At 33.6% G+C, this 20842-nt stretch overlaps 1 protein-coding gene across 3 annotated transcripts; it reads right to left on the minus strand.

The window, feature by feature from the left end:
- Positions 1 to 7708: 7708 nt before the first annotated feature.
- Positions 7709 to 19392, minus strand: LOC123566010 (follistatin-A-like). Of its 3 annotated transcripts, none has more exons than XM_045359827.2 (8): positions 18783 to 19392; positions 12890 to 13084; positions 11758 to 11976; positions 10322 to 10552; positions 9739 to 9996; positions 9138 to 9317; positions 8851 to 8928; positions 7709 to 8444 (listed from the first exon to the last, which is right to left on the minus strand). In XM_045359827.2, exons 1-7 carry the CDS (start codon positions 18874 to 18876, stop codon positions 8870 to 8872), a joined length of 1236 nt encoding a protein of 411 aa, XP_045215762.1. In that variant the 5' UTR covers positions 18877 to 19392; the 3' UTR covers positions 7709 to 8444; positions 8851 to 8869. The 3 variants fall into 3 exon arrangements, with proteins under 3 accessions (XP_045215762.1, XP_053406208.1, XP_053406209.1); XM_053550233.1 differs by lacking the exon at positions 18783 to 19392 and adding an exon at positions 14206 to 14458; XM_053550234.1 differs by lacking the exon at positions 18783 to 19392 and having other exon boundaries at positions 12886 to 13024.
- Positions 19393 to 20842: the final 1450 nt, after the last annotated feature.

Raw genomic sequence — 20842 nt, forward strand, 5'->3', positions numbered from 1 at the left:
GACCTATTTTGATATGTCTGTCGTTCTAGGTTATCGTGGTATCCCGCTTCATAATGACTTTATGAATTATTACCGGTAAAATGTATTTCTTTTAAGATCAATGCACCGTTTGGATGGACATTACTTTTGTTATATTTTTGTTTTTGCGCCGGTTTTAGACTGACTCGATATACAGTGTAACTCTTGTTTCGCTTGATGTGCTCAAAGAGGCGTTCAGTAACTATGCTGTGAGTTACCTTTTTTAGAAATTCACCATTGCTATCCGCAAATTCTATAACCGATCAAAATTATTAATATGTTGCTAAAAGTCAACAAGGTGACAAATAAAAATGTGTAACAAGATAGTAAATGATTACAGGTAACAATGTCAATGTGACCTTGAACATGGAACTTTTGAGACCATAAAATTAGAAAATGTATTACGAGCGATCTTGTAACATTTGTTTTGTCTTGACGACAAGTTTGAAGGTGTGAGATATGCATAAAACCAATCGATCCGCAAAAATGTAGGGCAATTCTACCGAATGCTGTCAACCTATGGTATTCGAATAATGACTGCAGGGTGTTGCTTTTCGGCGGTTGTTTTATGAAACAATCCGTGTGCTACCGCTTATCCCTGTCGCATTTGATAGAAGTACATACACATAATAACAGCTGAAATTAATATCTTTATAGACTGATAACTACTACATAAAATTTTGTCTCAATGCATCAAGGCGTTATGTAGGATCTATACAGGGAACTTACATAGATCCAAAACTTATCAAAGTTAAAAGTTTTCAGATGTATGGTAATGAACATTGCTTAACTTTGCCTGTGAATAAGGCCCTTACTGTATGTACTAAATAGTGATACTTGCCGTATGATAAAGATAAGATATAGAAAGATATATGCTTTTATTTAATGATATTTAACTTAATTTCTTCTGCAAAGTTGAGTTTCATTGGTCAGCTTGTCCAGTTGTTTTTTATTTGTCCCGTACTAATTGTCTTTTTGTTTTGTTTGTTTCTTATTCATTATGCAATTCTTATACCTCTACTAATACAATGAAACTTTGATCTACTGACACAATCATTCCCAATTATTTGACCAGAAGATTCGTGTTTTATCGTTCACCTTTTTTGTAAGCTAGATAAAAATCAAATACAGAAATTGTTCCATATAGAATATAATATAATACATATAAGATATGTAGTAATTTGTTTGAAACGTTATGACTAAGCCTTGTATGTATGTATGAAGTTTCCCGCGCTTTAAATGAATATGAATTGTATGTATTAATGCTTTAAATGACTTGCTCACTATCTCAAAGAAGTCGAAGCGAAAAATTAGAAGACTTGTTATTAGTCCCCCTTGATTTTTTCTAGCACTTGTCTATTACCCAATACCCATTATAACCAGTACCGACCAAGTTTTTCTTCCGCGTCCACAAATCAATTAAAGCATAATAAACAAAACAAACTATGTATTCAGCAAATTGCCGATAAAAGATGCATCTAAGCGAATGGATGTGTTCATTGAAACGTAAATTATTTTTGGATTATCATTGAATATAGATAACCAATTATGGTTTCAGTTTGGAAAATTAAAACAAAGAATCAGGCACAATATCTCTGCGGAATGAATTTATTGGATGTCTACTGTTGTATTTCAACTTAGCTGTTACAGAAGTGGTTACATAAACAGAGACAGATTCTGTTTCGTCATTTCATCAAATTCCATAGAAATTCAACATTTGCGACAATTCGCTGCATTTATTAGGAGTAGTTGACACATACATTTCGCTGTCTGTTGCTACTACGATGGTCAAGTGGTCAAGATGCAGCAGCATACCTCTGCATAACACTGGAAACAAAGTTTCTGGCTGATTCAATATTTTTGTTACAAGTTAAACCTGTATCTTCAGCTTGATCGATTCATCGCTAAACACTACACAGTATACACAGAACGTAAAAAGGTTTGCTGATACAAAGTGAATAATTGTCTTAATTCTGTATTGACAGAAAATTGAATCCAACATTTTTGTATTATAATTTTCATATATCAAATAACTAAAATTGTAAAAGTCGTTATGCCGAACTGCCTAGTGTTTGTATAAAAGGCTGGTACAAAGATTTCATATATAGGGGCATTTTCTAAAATTTGCCAAAGAAGAAAGGTAATATATTGTTTTATTGGGCGGTTCAACAATTTGAAAAGGGCAAGCGTTTGTTTTGCTTTATCTGGTACGGGTGTTTCAAATAGTAGACACAAGAATAAAAGACCTACATAAAGTTCAACGCACTCTTCTAACTTTAAACGAAGTAAGACATTTTAAAGTAAACCATAGATCGCTGTGGTATATCTTTATTAATCTTAAAACAACCGATAGCACCTCCTCTGTCATTTAATTGTCTAATTAGTGAAAATACCTGATCCTAATAGCCCTCTCAAGTAAATTAAACGAATTAAATGTAAAGCTAATAGCTTTTCTTATGTATGTAAAATTGACGCTTATAAAGATTTATGGTTAACGCTGGCAAACAAGCTATCTCTTTGTCAGCTGATACCCTTATCTCTTTAAACCAATTGCTCAATACGATATATATCTACTTGCACTCAAACGAAAGCTTTCAAATACATTAAAAGGTAATTTTAACATGACATATTATGTAAAAATAAATAGCTTCCCACAAAATATACTCCGTATGGATATGTCGATATTCTGTAAAGTTTGGGTGATTGATAGCATGCAGTTTAAAGAAGTTTTTTTAGCAGAGAAAACCTTTAAATTGAAGTTTTTTTGCTGTTTCCGACTTTTTTCGCCAAAATAAACTAGAGGTAATTTGGTGATATGTGTCGGTGTAAACAAAAAAAAATACATATAAAAGGTTCTATAAAATTGTAACCGTACTATAAATATTAATAAAACTGCATAGGAGAAAATCCTGTAACCCAGGCCATATAGCCGGAGACGGGCATCATATCCCCGGCTAGTGTTCCGCCATGGATGGTTGACGTGTAATATTTGACGTTATTTCATTTTTTGTCGTTGCGATAAAAATTAGTTAACGTCGGTATTTTATATGATTAACAGATTCAAGCAATCGGGCTGTCGTTTTGGCGTCTAGGTATATATATAAAAAAAAATTGTTGGGTTTAATGTCGCACCGACACAATTTTAGGTCATATGGCGACTTTCCAGCTTTGATGGTGGAGGAAGACCCCAGGTGCCCCTCCGTGCATTATTTCATCACGAGCGGGCACCTGGATAGAACCACCGACCTTCCGTAAGCCAGCTGGATGGCTTCCTCACATGAAGAATTCAACACCCCGAGTGAGGCTCGAACCCACATCGATGAGGGGCAAGTGATTTGAAGTCAGCGATCTTAACCACTCGGCCAAGGAGGCCCCAGGTTCTATATTTAAAGGCTATAAATAAAATAATTCTGTATATGAAGATTCTACGTGGCTATTATTTTTACTAACGCGAAATTAAGAATGCACTTTAACACACTTTAATATTCTGTTCCTCTCGTTTTCCCAAACTGAAATTATAATTGTTTAACATTTGACAGGCAAGTTCAATCTGGCGAATAAACAATATTCATAAATTATGAAAATAGATACTACTCATATGTAACTAAGCGCCATTTACAGTGCCAGACTCATACTCTAAATGCCTATTATCTCGACAAATTATTTGTTTTCTGCAATTTCAATTGTCACATGCAGTATCTCATATGCTTCCCTAAACATAACACTTATCCGTTGGCTATCAAGAATGCATTATTTTAAATATTCATTTTCACCCATATTGTTTATCTGAAATACAAGACTGAAATGTTTAATGACATAGAAGTTGAATTGAACAACATGTCAATTATAAGCGTCATTGTCAAAAGTACGATCTGAATCCTCTAAAGGCTTGCTGAGACCTGAAAGATGATCCAGTTCACATATTTGTACAGATATTTTATCAATGGACGCGAACTCGCCATTAATAAAACAAATTGAAGCTATTTCCTCAGAACATCTGTTCACGACACATCCGCTGATTCAGCCAAGTCCACGCAGGAATAAAAGAAGACAGGCATTATTACTAGAAATTTACCAGTACGCTGTCGAGCATTGTGTGATTGTTTCTATTATTTTGAGCATCAGAGGTCCTAGACTGATGGATAGACGCAACTTAGAATGAATTTAATAATTTACGGAAATATGAACAAAATGACGACAAAGGAATTTGGAACAATAGCAAGGTCAGTCCATTGTTTCGTGTATCACTGGGCCGCTAATTAATCGTTTCCAGCAAGTGCCTAGCCCACAGACTGTAGAGGTATAAAGGAATTAAAAAGTGCTCATGTCGTGTTTGTCACTAATCCGAAAATAAAGAGCGGATCCATTCCAAAAAGACAAAAAGAAAAAAAAAACATGAGTCAGATCCATGTGAGGATCTTTTAGGCCAAGTTTGGCGAAGGTACATCAAGCAGTTCATGAGAAGAAGTCGTTTTAAGTTATTTTCATATGTTTAGCTCTAATAGCATCTAAAAGGGGTTAAGTAGAACCATTTGGACACGTTTGAGATAAGACCATAAAAAGACGCTATAAACAAACAGTTTGCTGAAGATCCATCATGTGGCTCATGACAACAAGTCGTTTAAAGGTTTCTTTTTATTCTTTTTATTTTTGGCTCTGGTTGTACGTAAAAGGGGGGGGGATAAATCATTTGATCTAATTTGAGAGAGGACTGTACAAGGATGCTTTAGACATTTTTGACGAATATCATTCATCTGATTTGTGAGAAGACTTTGTTTGACGTTTCTAGCTCTGGTGGCAAACAGTAGGGCTGAAGCAAAACAACCTGTAATTAATTAAGACAGATTATTACATGAATGCTACAGACCAAATGTGGTGAAGATCTATCCATTAGTTCATGATACCAAGTCGTTACTTTTTACTATCTTAGCTCTGGTTGCCTCTAAAAAGGTCAAGCTTAACCATTTTAATCTATCTTAGAGTGGTCTATGCCAGGAAACTACTTACCAAGTTTGATGTAATTCTTATCAGTAGCTATAGAGGAAAATAGGTTTAAGTCGAATTGTTTATGCAGAATGCAGGATGCAGGATGCAGAACGACAGATGCAGGATCATTAACCTGCACAAGAAGGTCACTGTGAAAAATGTTCAGGTGAGCTAAAAGGAGAAAAAATCAGACTTCTGCAAAACCGTATTATCCATGGGTAAGAAGTAAAAAGACAGTTTACTAAATGTAGGATTGTGCACTATTCATAACCACTGAAATAGGATTTAATATATACCTGACAAAGAGTCACTCCTATAACTAATTTGCTCCGACTGGCTTTAGTACTACTTTGTATGCCAAATGCTGATAATAAACTAAATGAAATCCTATAAATAGATAGAAAGATAATATGCTGTAAGCTACTTTGTATTTCCTCCAGATCATTTGGGGGCGTTCAGGGATGGATATGACAGGTGTTAACCTATCTTTGATTTTAAATTACATTACTACATTATATGATTACAGGAAAACAAGTATAAACTATGGTCTAACTGAAAACTACATTTGACACCATTTTTATACTACAAAACGGTGGTTACTTTCTATGATTAATAACTTTAAGCAACCATGCACATGATTTATGTACTGATCGGAAAGTAAACGTTGCCATAGTCCTGAAATGTCACCCGAAACATTCTGTTTTTTATTCAAAATGCTTTGTGCTTCCGATGGTTTCTATCCTTACAATTTATTTTTTTATTTTACAATCATATTTTCTTTAAAATATGTAAAATATTACGTTATATTTTGCAAAATCAAATTACGAAATGTCTTATTACTTGATTTAAACCATTATCAGCGTTTTACAATTGATAATTGGCGAAATTTTACAAGCAAGTATCTGAATTTTCACTTCAAACTTTCATTTGTTAGGTGTTATTGTTGTCTGATGAATGCAATTGACTTCGTACACCAACAAAAACACTTATTAAATCCATTGTCAACAAAGGAACAATAGCGAACTCAAAATTTTACACTGAAATGGTTTTAAACAGTGTTTGTACATAAAGTGCCTTGAGTGTTTCCAGACGTTTTGGCAAAATAGTTTGTGTTCCGTCAAGACATCGCATCTATCCTTACATCTAAATATATCTTAATCTGCCGTATAATAAGGAAAATCAATTTCATAGATCCTGATTATTTTTTCTAAAGTCTCTGAACGCAATCGCAACGGCATACGGTATATATGCATTCCTGAAGAGACAGCTGAATAATCATGCTATAAAGATCCAGACTTCAAATAATTCTTAAGTACAATGGAAGATGTTCGATCAGGTAACTATAAATAAAACGTTTTGGTATTGTAGCAGTATGATTTCTGACGTATATCATGGATATCAAACATCGAAATACACAACATTGAACATATGAGCCGTGCCATGGGAAAACCAGCATAGTGGCTTTGCGACCAGCATAGATCCAGGCCAGCCTGCGCATCCGCGCAGTCCGGTCAGGATCCATGCTGTTCGCTTTCAAAGCCTATTGCAATTAGAGAAACCGTTAGCAAACAGCATGGATCCTGACCAGACTGCGCAGGCTGGTCTAGATCCATGCTGGTCGCAAAGCCACTATGTTGGTTTTCCCATGACACGGCTCATATAATTATTCTTTTTTCATTTTGTTCAAATTTATGATGCAGATCGTTTGCAAATCTAGAATATCAAAACCACAAGCTTTAGTACAAAATGTGTTCCAGGTAATTTAAACGTAAATACTTAAAACCGGGAAAACTCAAAGGTCCGTAAATGGTTCCAACTTGCAAGTTTAAAATGTTTGAACTTTCCATATTCACCTCAACAGACCAAAAAAATGGAACTACTTCTATCATCCATTTTATTTACTGGACTTTAAAAATATCAGCACTTACAAGTAAGTACATGACAAAGTCAACCAAGACTCCAAATGACTAGCCTAAGGTCAATTTTAATTAACATTATAATCGACTGGGAGTTGACATACAAAATTGTTTTTAAGGACAAGTTTTTAATACAGTTTAACATGTCTGGAGGGGCTATAGGTATCAGAATGACGAATGACTGAGAAAAATATGATGAACATATTACCAGTATTTTTCATTTATCAAAGACGATTAAACAAGTACTTGCAGTGTTTCTAACCTCTTAAATATCAAACGTTTAGGAATTAACAGAAATAAACAGTACTTGTATTTAAATAATGATTAACCTAGCCAATCTTGTCGCGGTGTTGAATATTATTAATATTCCAAATGTATATAGTACCTTTTTATCGTACTGAAAAAAATGTAGCCTCGCGGGTCTGGACAATTAATGTAAGGATAGATGATCTGCCGTCATTACGCTGCATGCTGTAACTAACATAATTATGTATGGTAACAAGATGACTATCCCTTCAATACTGCTAGACCATTCAGGTTGGAAAACATTTCGCCAATGTTTCTTTATCCGAAAATTGAAAAGTGTTAATATTGTGGTTAATATTCTAAAAAGTCTGGAAATACATCTTCTCCAAAGTTTGTCATGCTGACCAAGTAAAATGGGATATATTGTAACGTCGATGTTCCAAAATACATTTAAACTTCTCCAGCTTCTCCAGGTGATGTCGGTATTGGAACACACATTGGTCTGGTTGACCATGAAAGTTGGAATCAGAAATAATGACAGAAACATTTACCGCTTTTAATATGGAATCGAAAATAAATATCAACAAACCACAAAATCTGATTGTCAAGTACCTACCATTTTATCATAACGTACTTTGACAAAACCAGCAATAGAAAAAATTACTTTCATTAACTCACGCACGTCAGAAAGTACAAACGGTAGTTCTTAAGTTTTAATTTAAATACACATGAATGTGATATCTACTACTTCTTTTAACGTGTAAACATGGTCTATTGAAGAGTCACTGAATAAATTTTACTATTACCTTCCCAATGTTATTATAATTAAAATAATTTCAAAGTAAATAATACCTCAAAATGTGTTTATCGTTGTTGAAACATTACGAGTTTGAAATAAAATAATAGTTGTCAGGTAAACCCTTTATTTCATACTTGTATGTTATAAATATGTTCATTTGAATGTTTTTGTTCTCAACCACATATTTGTATAATTTCAAAATGCGTTTATCTCACTAAAATTATCTTATTTTAGCAAACGATGTAAACACAACAAAGAAGTTATACGAAACATAGAATACATATACATGATGAAAAGCATCAAAACACATTCATTCATCTTCATGGGATTCTTATGATGGTGCATGCAGTTGCTGTGAGTAAAGTCATTTTCCATTTTTGATTCCTGCCCTGCATAAAACCTTGCGAGAATGGTCGATGTGATCCGTTGTCGCTTCAGCTCAAATTCTCTTTCATAACATGTAAGAGTAAATTTGTGTTCTGAAATCAGAAGACGGAAGTGCGTAATGAGAAAGCTGCATTGATAATTTTTGGCAACAAAAGCAGATTAAAATCTTTAAAGAAGAAACTCGGTGTCATGACATTAGGGCATTTAATTTAGGCATTTTTGAAAAAAGAACCTCTTTGAACAACAATCAACTTGATATAAAACTCTAGGGTCTTAGAAATTTTAAATATAGTTTCATAAAAATTTAAGCCCATTATAGTATCATCAAATCTTATGACTTTGGTCTTGTAAAATAAGGAACCATTATACTTCAACAAGAGATATCATAGCTTCATTTTTTAACAATGGACTTTGACTCTCCGCACATGTATTAGTCGGATTATGACTTGTTACTTCGTAGAATGCCATGTCTGCCGAATACATGCAAAATGCGTTTACCTTGACCAGAAGTGCCCCGTCATGATGAATTACTTTCTTCCTCATATATATTTCGTCTCCTTGTGTTATTTTTCTTATCTGCAAATATTACAAGAGACGAAATTTACTTTACTTCGTGATATTTATTTGTATCGATACTCAATAACAAGAGTTGAAAAAATAATGTAGAAAGAGAATGATGTGTTTGAGTAACTAGATGCCCAAGGGCAATATGTAGAATGGAAACACAAATTGGCTGTTTTATTACAGTTAATATATAAAATAAAATATTTATTTCAGTAACTTACTAGACAGAATAAAAGTTTTATATGGAACTACACTATGATGTTTTCGTTCCTTATGTTTGTGACGTTTGTTCCTGTTGTTCTGCCGTCTATGTCTCCCGTTCCGATGTCGTTTTTGCTGCCTTTCTGTAGTGCTAGTACTCATTTGACGAAGTTTAAATCCATTTCTACTCTCCAGTTGTACTGCAAATAAGGATGGAACAGTATTTTTTTTTTATTTTTTGTTTTGCGAATTGAGTCACAGCAAAATTAATATTTTACATGTATATGCCCAGTTGGAAGAAAGAAGGCAGACTTGTGCCCAGTTGGAAGAAAGAAGGCAGACTAGTGCCCAGTTGGAAGAAAGAAGGCAGACTTGTGCCCAGTTGGAAGAAAGAAGGCAGACTGTTTTTATAAACGGTACAATGAACACATTTCTATTCGCTTGTAGGTTTTTGCCTAGAAAACTCAAAAAGAGCTTAGAGTTAATTTACTGATAGCAAAGGAATCGCATTCAAGATAACGATTTGAAAATATTAAAAATTTAAAATGCTATATACATTTTTTGTTTGAACCCATACCAGACAATAGTGTTTATATAAAAACTTTTCTCGTACAAATATACCTTTAGACAACTCTCTGCGTTTCGGATGTTGTTTACAAGGACCTCTGTGATGTGTTGACACAAAAACACCTGACTTACACCCTGACATCACCATATGACAATAACTGTGGTACGTCCGTTTATCTGTTCCACAAATGGGAACGCTAACAGTTTGGACACAAAGTGCAGCACAGTTCATACACACAGGATTGCCGCTTTTAGCACTAACCAAACAAGTTGTTCCCTGTGGGCATGTTACTGTTTTACACGTCTCGTTATCTGCATAAAAAAGGAAAGTACTCTCATCTAAACATTTTGATTATTGCAAAAGTAGTAATTGCTTAAAATATAAAATGTCAACATTTCCAATACATTTGTTTAGTCATAAATGTCGCTATTCCCCAACTAACAGTAAGGGATATTTCCATAGACTCTAGAGAATTATGCGTAACTGTTACAGTGTCAATTATCTTGGTTGTTTCTTACTTGAGTAGTGACAAATAAACCACTTAAGGCTTTGAAAAACAAATAACAAAAAAAAACTGAATGTATACGTATTCAAACATCTTGCAAAATATATCAGAAAAATAATATAACCCTTTACCAGCACACTTTCCAGAGTGAGCGACTCGTATACTTCTCCCAGTTTTACAGATATCAGCTCGTAGTTCACATGTGTTTCTGTATATCTTTCCGTTTTCGCCGCACATGTGATATTCTGGGTTATCGGGCAAGATCATATTACAATAGTCGTGACAAGGTACACAATGTGGAACACCATTCTGGTCCTGTAGGCAATGCTTTCCACGCTCACATTGAACTCTTCTACAAGAATCTACAATAAGCAATTTAATGCAGTAAATTCTAAGATAATACAATCGCACCTATTTCTACTTTTGTAAGCATAGTTAGGAAATGGTTATACAGCGGATACTGTACATTTTTAAATATAACATTTCGATCTTAAGATACTTGACGCATTGTGGATTTGATTAGCTTTGTCTTCTAGTTGCTTAAACATCATATTAGCTGCACATACATTTGAAATAAATTGAATAAGCACTGTCTCCAGACTGTTCACAATAATCAACGGATCTTATGTCTCGCAAACACTGGAACAAAATGATAGAAAACTTATCATTTAGTTCTGGGTGTTGCACATTTCATTACCTCCCATGAACAGACTCAGTCAAACCAACTCTGCTATTAGTTTATACATAATTTATTTTAGGTCGATTGAGAAGGAAGTTCTACAACTTATATTAATCACTCTCGACACCTCATTCCTGATGAAATCCATCGCCACGAGGGACGAGAGACAAGGCCAGTTTCCCTTTTAATGCTGAACGCCAAGCAAGGGAGCTACTGGTACCATTTTTCACGTCTTTGGTATGACGAGGCCGGAGATCAAACACACGACATCCCGCACTCGGAACTGACGCTCTACCACTAAGCTAAGTCTGCTATTGTTTTGTTTGGTTGCGTTCGATTTTTCCAAAGGATCTTCTTATAGCTTTTAACAAATCAAATTCCTGTACGATATTGGTTTGATTTAGACCGACATTTTCAAAATGAAACCATCTGTATATATAACATAACATATTCCGGGGTTTCCATTCAGTATATTGAATTTTCTTTATCGGCAATAATCAACGTATCCGATTGTCAGAAAATATCATTTACTATATACGAGTATGTATGTATAATGTGTAATTAAACAGACCAAACCAACATTGCCCACTGCACATGTCTGTACAATGTGTTACAGACAATTTAAATTTTCATAATCTGTATACTCTCAGTTACATAATTTGAGTGAATAGTTAAATCAAAAAGAACTAAACAGACAACGCTTTGCTGAGTAATCAAAGTGCAAGGAAATTCCATATGTACTTTAAAATGTAATTCCGTAAATTTACATGCGTGTTACTTTCCATTACTTATTTCTTAAGAGCGAACAGTTTAATGTAGGTATATTTTCCTAAGGCCGTCAAATGAAAAAATCCTTTTTTAATTAAAGTAAGTAAAATAATACCATACTTCGACATTTTCCGTAATATTCGACAGATATCTGCTGTTCTGCAATACAATTGTATCTTTGTAGAGCACAGTAATTTCTGTACTTCAGACCGTCAGTTCCACATAAAGCGCCACGTGACTTCAAAGTTTTATAACAGTGAGGTCTGCAAACACAAACCGGAACTCCGTTTACCATACGACATGTTTTTCCTTGTTCACAAACAACGGACGAACAAGTTTCTGAAAATAAAAATAAACTTGACAGGGACTTGAAGATGTTTTCAGCTTCTGTGTATTGTACCCCTATCAGCCGTTTTTAATATATAGTTCGTTAGTCGATCGTATAGTGGATTTTATTTAGTACAAAAAAACATGAGGTACAAAGTTCTTTAAATATGATTTATTCATTCCAAATCCCGTAATCATCCTGAATTAATTAATACATAATAACTCTCTCTCTAGATGCACATTTAAAATAAATAATTCTATCTTTCTTAAATTAATTTGTCCATAGTTCCAAAATAGTCCTTTGAAATTAAATAAGTTTAATAAAAATAATTATAATTTAGAATCTTATATGCCAAAACTGAGAGACACCCATCATCTTACAGCTCTGTTCGAAAGCTGAGGCGCTCTGCAGTCTATCGAGGAGACCAGAGTTATATAGCAAAACCGTAAAAGATGATGTGTCAACTGCTGACCATTTCTCATGCCACCTTAGTGGAATTAGTATATAATATATTCTAACAAGGTATATTTAAGGAAAGCAATCCAGTAACATCTTATAATAAGGATAGATATCTGCACGCCGAATAGATACCACGGTGGAACTTTTCATGCTTTATCTAAACTTGCTGACCCTTAAATTAGTCTCGCCTTTACTATAGTCGAGCTATCTTAAAGAAAATGAATATGATTTCAATTTTAGAAAACAGTGAAAACAATAAAAACTCTCCTTAATAATTACCATAACGATACAGTCATAGTATTATAGTATAACATGTTTAGAATTAGTGCCATACCACTTAAATAACAAATTTATAAATCTTAATTATATTTCATTCATTCTTAATGTATTCAGAAAGTAATGAACAGTGGAAATTACCTTTCATCCGAGAATCAAAATACAAATTAAAAAATATAACTCACTCACTATGGCACCTTTGGCACATGCTTGCCCCCTTTGAGAGGAAGTTCCAGTAGAAGATGGTGTTAGTGACATCGTGAGGTGTCCATGACACCGACCCCAAGCCTTGTATTCCGCAGCATTCATCATAAGTCATGTTTAGTCTGAAAGCTTTTTTACAAAGATTTGTTGTATGGTCAATATCTTCCCAACAAGTGCCACCTGCAGAACAAAAATGAAAGAAAAATATATTCGTACTTTATTTTCTGATATGCAGTACGATGGGTTAGTTCTACAAAAGAATGCTATAGCGTACATCAATCATAAAGCTGTATATTTGCGAAACATCGTTACATCAGACGCGATACAAATAAACATTCTAACACGATCCGATTCATTTTCTTATCAAACAAAGAAGGCTGAAAACAGTGAATATATATTATTTTCAATTCACTGTTTTGACGTCACAATTATTACGTCATAGCGCCAAACGGCATAGTGGTGCGCTGGAAAAGAAACCGATTGAATTTACCCCGCTACCAAAGTTACAAGTGTAATTCTGACAATCATTTAGCATCTTTATTTTATTCCAAATCACTTTCAAAGGATGTTCATGTGCTACACAAAATAGTCCCATTCATGAACAATGCGGATGAATTATCAATGATCAAGCAGTTCTGATTCAACCTGTATCCATTCACACTGACCATTTAAATTACATAAGATCTATCAATGATAAGGTTTTCCAGCCCATGGTTACATCACAAGCTAGGTCAGGCAGAGTTCATCTTAGATATATATGAGGCACATTTGTATTTGTTTCTAATTCAATTAATACAGAAAATAAATCTACCAAAACCCGCAACCACCAGACATCTCAAGGCTTTGATTTCTTAATTATAACATAAATTCTAATGCTTATAATTTATGCGGCTGTATGAATCGTTAATATTAGACTATCAGACATTGAGTATTTCTAGGATCAAAGTTACAGCGTACACAGTTTACGATGTGTAAATAAACTTGTATCAATTAGCAATTAATCTTGCTTGCTTTTACAAATTAACATTATAAGAACATAAATTATAATCATAATATGTATCGGTGCAAATAAATACAAAATTGTAATAAATCATGTCAGCAATCATTAGGTTCATCATGTGTAGCTCTAGCGTACATACATTGCAATGTGTGTATAAATTTGCCATAAATAGTTATATTAGACATGCAAGTCCTAACATCTCAATAAATCTGAAAAATATCCATAAATCCGAAATCAGAACTATATTATGGTAATTAATATATAATTTATGATGTTGACAAATATATATTATGTATTATACCAGAATTATATAGCGCCCTTTTCATGATAAACGTTCAAAGGCACAACAAGGGCAGCCACACAGGGTGTCATTCATCCTTTACTAGTACAAACAGCAATCTGACCAGAGGAACAGCGCTGAACAGAGAGAGAGAGAGAGGGAGAGAGCCTTCAGATACAGGCTTGTCCGGCTAACTTAGCCTAGATGTTTCGAATAGGCAGTCGGGTTCTTCAATGTACCCAGTGCGAAGTGAAGTGGTGGGATTCTAGTGCCTAGACCTGGATTCGAACCCAGGACCGACAGTCAAGTTGGTTACCAGTAGACCAACAGGGAAAATTATAAAAAAATCATTAAGCCTTTAAGCTATCTTAAACTTAATAATGGTACAATGAAAGAAAATATTGTAAACTTACAACATATCATTAAAATGTGAAATACTTCCAAACACATTCATCGTTAAAATGTGAAATACTTCCAAACACATTCATAGTTAAAATGTGATAAACATGAAAATCACATAAACATCATAAACCTATGTATCGTTAAACGAACAATTCAATATGTGAACATATCTCAACGTAATACGTATTTAGGAAAGGAGACGTAATATGTCATTTAGGGAATTTTTACTAATTACTTTTTTTTTAAGGTTCACATGAAACTGATATGTGAGGGTCGGGGAACCATCCCCCTCCATACCTTACAATATTTCATACACTGTCAGCATAATATCATACCATTATATGTTACATTTATATTACATATCATATACATATAACATTATATTGCATATATATTACATATACAAGCCATCATGTTAAAAATTTGTCAAAGGTTATGTCTTGATGAACTGACAATATGCCAAGTTCAAAATATTCACATAATGTCATACCTTTTAATACAGGATACAAACATATTTCAAAGAATATATTGATCCAATACGACACTGTATAAATGACCACTTAACTTCAAAACTTCGTTCACATGAACCTATATCATATATAATGTTTAGTTTAACAGAAAGAGCATATTTCAGACTTATATATTAAGTTCTATAATCAAGCCCAGTTTGAAAAATTTTCAGTTTTAATACATAGTTATCTGAGATTCCTAAGCTTATTACAGATTGTATTATTTGCCAGGTATTGGCAAAAGAATCTAATATTTGATTTTTAACTGCAATCGCTTTATGTATATTAAAATGATGTTGTAAAAACCTTTTATATCCAGCCAATGACAGTTTACAGTCTAAAAGTTTACAGGTGAATATGAATTTCTTAAGATAAAGAATTAATATATTTTTGGGAACATTATCAACTCCAAATAACACACTAGTCTCATCAAAAATTACTTCTACATGTTTACTGTCAAGGGAGGTACATAAAACATCAAAGAACTTTCTAACCTTATAACATCTCCAAAAAAGATGTTCTATTGTTTCAATGTCTGTTTTACAGAAAGTACAACGATCTGAATCTTTGCTGGTAATGGTATCAATGGATAATGAATATTCATTCATCTTCAGTGACTTGGATTTAAGAAATCATTTTTGTGGAAAGTTTGACCAGCTTTTTTATACCAAGTAATTCAAACTATTATTTGTAAATTTGTTTTACGTTCAAATTTTCCATTGTAATAATTTATTATTTTTATACAAGTCATTGATATACCTTATGCCCTTTTCATACCATGATCTAAATACATGCTCTTGTTTCCAATCAAAATTATGGTTGTAAAAGACGCGGGCATTTTAAAAAGACATGCATTCATCAACAGGTCAGTTCATAAAACTGAAAATGATTTTAGAACATTTTTCAACATGTGGTGGTTTTTTAACATTTATCAGCATAATGTTTACCACAATATAAGTTGTGTAAGTCCAAACATATGATTGGTCATAGAATCCATTTTCCTTCTGTTACTATTGCTCTTCTAATCCAAGTATCTTAAACTTTTAATGAAACACTCAACATTTGTCATCCTAAGTCTCCTCAGAGTAATCTTTAGTTATAACAGATTTTTTAACTTTGTGGTCCATTCCATAAGAAGTCATACAAAATATTATGTAGTTCTTTCAGTATTTATCACCTGGATCTGAAGGGAAAGGAATAAATGTTGACGATGGCAATAAGAGGCTTTTTATAACTGTAATTCTCCAATGGAGTTAGATTTTCTCTTCCAAAATAACTGCAGTTTTTAAGTTTTTAATTTACCAGTATAATTAAATGCATTCATTTTTTTCTAATTCAATGAAATTTTATTCCAACAGTTGAAAACTCTTTTTCCAAATCTAGCTTGAATTTGGTTTTGATGGTGATAGCTAAATTTCTAGAACCAATCCAGATCACTTGAGTTTTTTCATAATTGATCTGAAGGCCAGATACACTTGCAAAAAAGTCTAACTGACAATGCTTCATTTAGTGATTCATTAGAGCCATCTTATATAAGTGATGTATCATCCGCAAAAAGTGACAGTAAATGTTCCATCCATTGACTCTTAGACCTAATGTTTTTTATTATTTTTCATAAGCTGTATGAGAATCTCAGTACACAAAATAAAGATAGCGACAAGGATCTTTCTTGTCGGCAGCCGCGGCCATACTGAGAATTCTGTCAAAAAACACATGTAATATACAAACTGTATATCTGTATAAAATAGTTTCACCATTCGACAAGGCTTTCAGAAAATTGGAATATGTGAAGAGTTTTTCTATGAAGGACCAAGAACAGAGCAAATCTTTTTCAAATCAATCAGTAATAATAGGCCTGGGATGTGATTTCTCGACAGTGCATAAATCATAGATAAGTCTTGTGTTTCTCCTAATATCTATCTTTTACAAATTAATCCCGTTGTTCATTGCTAACTATTTTATTAAAACTGTTTTATTCTGCCTGCTATAGTGCCAGAAGCAATTTTGTATACAGTGTTTAAAAGGGTGATAGGTCGCCAATTTTTTTAAAAATGTCTTGATTTGTCTGCTTTCGGAATACAAGTTATTATGCCTTGTCTCTGAGTAACCGATAGCTGACCTATTTCAAATGAACAGTTCAAAGAGCGAACTACAAAATGACCAAGATATTTCCAAAACATTTTAAAGAAGTTTGCAGAAAAACCATCACTTCCAGGGAATTTATCATTTTTCATATTTAAGAGTATTTCACTTGCCTCTCGGTATGTTATTTTACCCTCAATATTAATATTATCATCTGAAGTTTACTTTGTTTTTACTAATTATTTTGCTCCTCTTTAAGTGTGCTTCAATATGCAATAACTTAAGACTTGTACTTGCTTTCCAGCTGGTTTTCTGCAGAATAAGTACGTCTAGACATGCAATTCTCACGCGTTGATTAACACCTCAAACTGTTCAAGACAATCCCTGCTATGGACACAAATGTTACAGACTAAATACATATGATGCGTTGCAAAAGTTAACAGAATCGTCATGTATAGGCTATTGCACAAGTTTATTTCAGATTTTCCCATAAAAAGGCAAGGTTGTAAGTAATCTGTCTAAAATATACATACAGTTTCTCCGTCGAAACGGTCGAAATAAATAGTGTAGCACTGGGCCACAGGTCCACTTAAATTAAATGTACGTTTGTCTTGGTAGTACGCCTTAGAATAATCACATTATTTTCAATTGTTATTTAAGACAATCGCAATTTCCCAGAAGTTATCTAAAAATATCAATTACTGAGAAACGCATTAATTGTTTAAAAATCGAAGACTAGTTTATCTGAAGTTGAAGCGAACTATTCGCGTACATACGTACATACATGGTTTTCAACTTCATTTAACTTCCATTTAAGCAAGTTTGTTTGTTTGTTTGTTTTGGGTTTAACGCCGTTTTTCAACAGTATTTCAGTCATGTAACGGCGGGCAGTTAACCTAACCAGTGTTCCTGTATTCTGTACCAGTACAAACCTGTTCTCCGCAAGTAACTGCCAACTTCCCCACATGAATTATCAGAGGTGGATGACGAATGATTTCAGACACAGTCTTTTATCAAATCGTCACGGAGAACATACGCCCCGCCCGGGGATCTAACTCGCGACCCCGCGATCCGTAGACCAACGCTCTCCCTACTGATTTAAGTGGGCGGGCGACCATTTAAGCAAGATCCAGGAAATATCATATATGTAAATGTGACCGTAGTGTCGTTTGTATATTTACATAAGGAGTCAGACCAGGAAACGTTCAGGATATCGATGCTTTCAATAATATTTTAAGTGTATTCTATACCGTTATTATCTTGTTCTGTGCATAGATAAACAATTGTTGTCATAGCGTTTTAATGAAATATTTTTATATGGTCATATAACCTGCTATTAATTGCGTAAAATGTTATCCAAGCATGAGAGTGAAAGAAACGTTAGGTTTTTTCTAGAAGAAAAAAAAATGAAAACCATATACAGTCATTTAAACTAGGAACTCCGTCTAGAACAAATAAGAAGGAAAATCAAGCGCGTTATCATATTTTACTTTTTTTGCTAGAAATCCAAGTGTTCAAAAGAAATCAAGGAATTAAGCTCCAGAAGTCTCAAATTTATGATTTTATATTTTCATACAGAAATGTGTATATATAAAAAGTACTCACCGACAGACGGACGGACACAGATTGCTGTGATGAGGTAGAGTGCATTGCATAAAATCCCACTCCAAAATTGTTTGATGGTCCCAGCGTTTACCATTATGTATAAAACTTCATGTATTACAGCATGCGCTTACAGCAAAGTGTCCAATAAACGATTATAAAACACGCAAAAAAACGTTCATTTTGATTCAATTTCTTTCATTGGAAGTGTGGTTGTTTTAAAACAAACAATAAAAATCCTTTTAAAATGATAATTTCTGATTTAATTAAATGCTCAACATTATTATCAGGTAGGACTTTACTTTTCTTCAAAACGTTTTTGCCGTTTAATCCAATTTAATCTTCAGAACGTATTTTTAATCCAGATTTTTAATATATTGTACGCCGCAATTATCATAATAATGTTTGTTTTTCTCATATGCACGATTTTACAAGATTTACTGTAATAACGTGAACGACTGCTAAAAGCTATCAGACAGTAGCACTGTTCAATAGCGCCGATCTATATGTACAGTTTATTTATATTTTACACTGCACCCTTCCTTTATCCGTATGGGCGGTTCACTTGTCTGATTGGCAGCTCATTCATTTTGTCATTACAATATATCGAAAAATATAAATCTGTATACTTATGATAATACTGTCATAAAATAATGTCTTTGTGGGTGAAAATATTTTTATATTTATTAAGTTGGGAAGCAGTTAATATTAAATTACACCTGAACATCAAAAAAAAAAGTTATTTACCACTCCTTTGCATATCAATACGGGTAAAATTTCAAATATTAGGATGTTTGGAAGACATACGCCCAAGCTCTTATTACAGACATAGAGAAAAAAGTAAAGATAAAAAAATAATTTGATATTCAATGACCGAAATAGGATATCTAATGAACACAATGTTAAGAAATCTAATGACAAAAAAAAATATGGATACCAAAAGTGGAATCTCACGACTAAAAGTACATTGTCATGATTGAGCCGCGCCATGATAAACCCAACATAGCGGCTTTGCGACCAGCATGGATCCAGACCATCCGCGCAGGCTGGTCAGGATCCATGTTGTTCGCTTTCAGAGCCTATTGGAATTAGAGAAACTGTTAGCGAACAGGATCCAGACTGCGCGGATGCGCAGGCTGGTCTGGTTCCTTGCTGGTCGCAAAACCACTATGTTGTTTTTTTCATGGCATGGCTCATATATTGAACATACTATTTTCACACTGAAGATCTATGCGATTATTTCAAAACTGCTGGATACGGTTACCAGTGGCCTAAGTTAGTAAAAGCCACATAAAAGTATGGTGTGATGGACAGGTATAGACTATAAGAAGATATTACGTTAGGTTCTGCAGTTTGTCTACAACTTGATTAACAGACAGTGGTTTGGGAATGTGCCAGCTATAGTAAAAACGTAATTTTAGCAATTTGTTTATCATCGTCTACTCGCTTTACAGTTACTTGAGAAGATAATTGATATAAAATCTGAATGAAATGAAATACTATATTATTCTAGAAAACCAATTAGAGTGTCTGAATTTCCGCAAATTACTAATACAGTATGTTGTGCATTTTGATGACAGGCTATTGCTTTGTGTGGATTTAGTCCGATAGAAAAGAAAGTAGTATTTCTCGCTTTCCTATTCTTGAGAACAAATTCTTCAATAGGATTGTATGGTAAGTTCATAAGGAAGATGACTTGTAGATCCTTTGCGTATAATTTCCCTCGATGTTATAGTTCACCGAAAGGTGTGTTGCTTTGCTGTATGAAGTTAATATGAATTTATAAGTTATATGGTATGTTTTTAAATGTGAGTATGTATATTGTCTCTTATAGTTCTATTTAGAACGGTCATTTACAATTGTTTTAGTCTGTATGTAATTTTATATGTTTGTAAATGAATGAGACATAAATAAATAAATGAAAAGCTACTGAGTACATGCGTATATATGTGTTCTATGTTGTACATGCAGTGTCTTTTGACATCATTACTTTTGTAGGGGATAACTTAAGATTGATGATTTGCATTGTAACGAACTCAATTAGTGCCCCTTGTGTTTGTTTT

Source organism: Mercenaria mercenaria, chromosome 8, assembly GCF_021730395.1.
Source record: "Mercenaria mercenaria strain notata chromosome 8, MADL_Memer_1, whole genome shotgun sequence".
NCBI lineage: Eukaryota > Metazoa > Mollusca > Bivalvia > Venerida > Veneridae > Mercenaria > Mercenaria mercenaria.

Coding starts and splice junctions, on each gene's coding strand:
- LOC123566010 (XM_045359827.2), bottom strand. CDS start 18,876: ATGGTAAACGCTGGGACCATCAAACAATTTTGGAGTGGGATTTTATGC. Junction 10,553..11,757: donor ATATTACGGAAAATGTCGAA/GTATGGTATTAT, acceptor TGCTTATTGTAG/ATTCTTGTAGAAGAGTTCAA. Junction 8,929..9,137: donor TAAAACTTTTATTCTGTCTA/GTAAGTTACTGA, acceptor TAATATTTGCAG/ATAAGAAAAATAACACAAGG.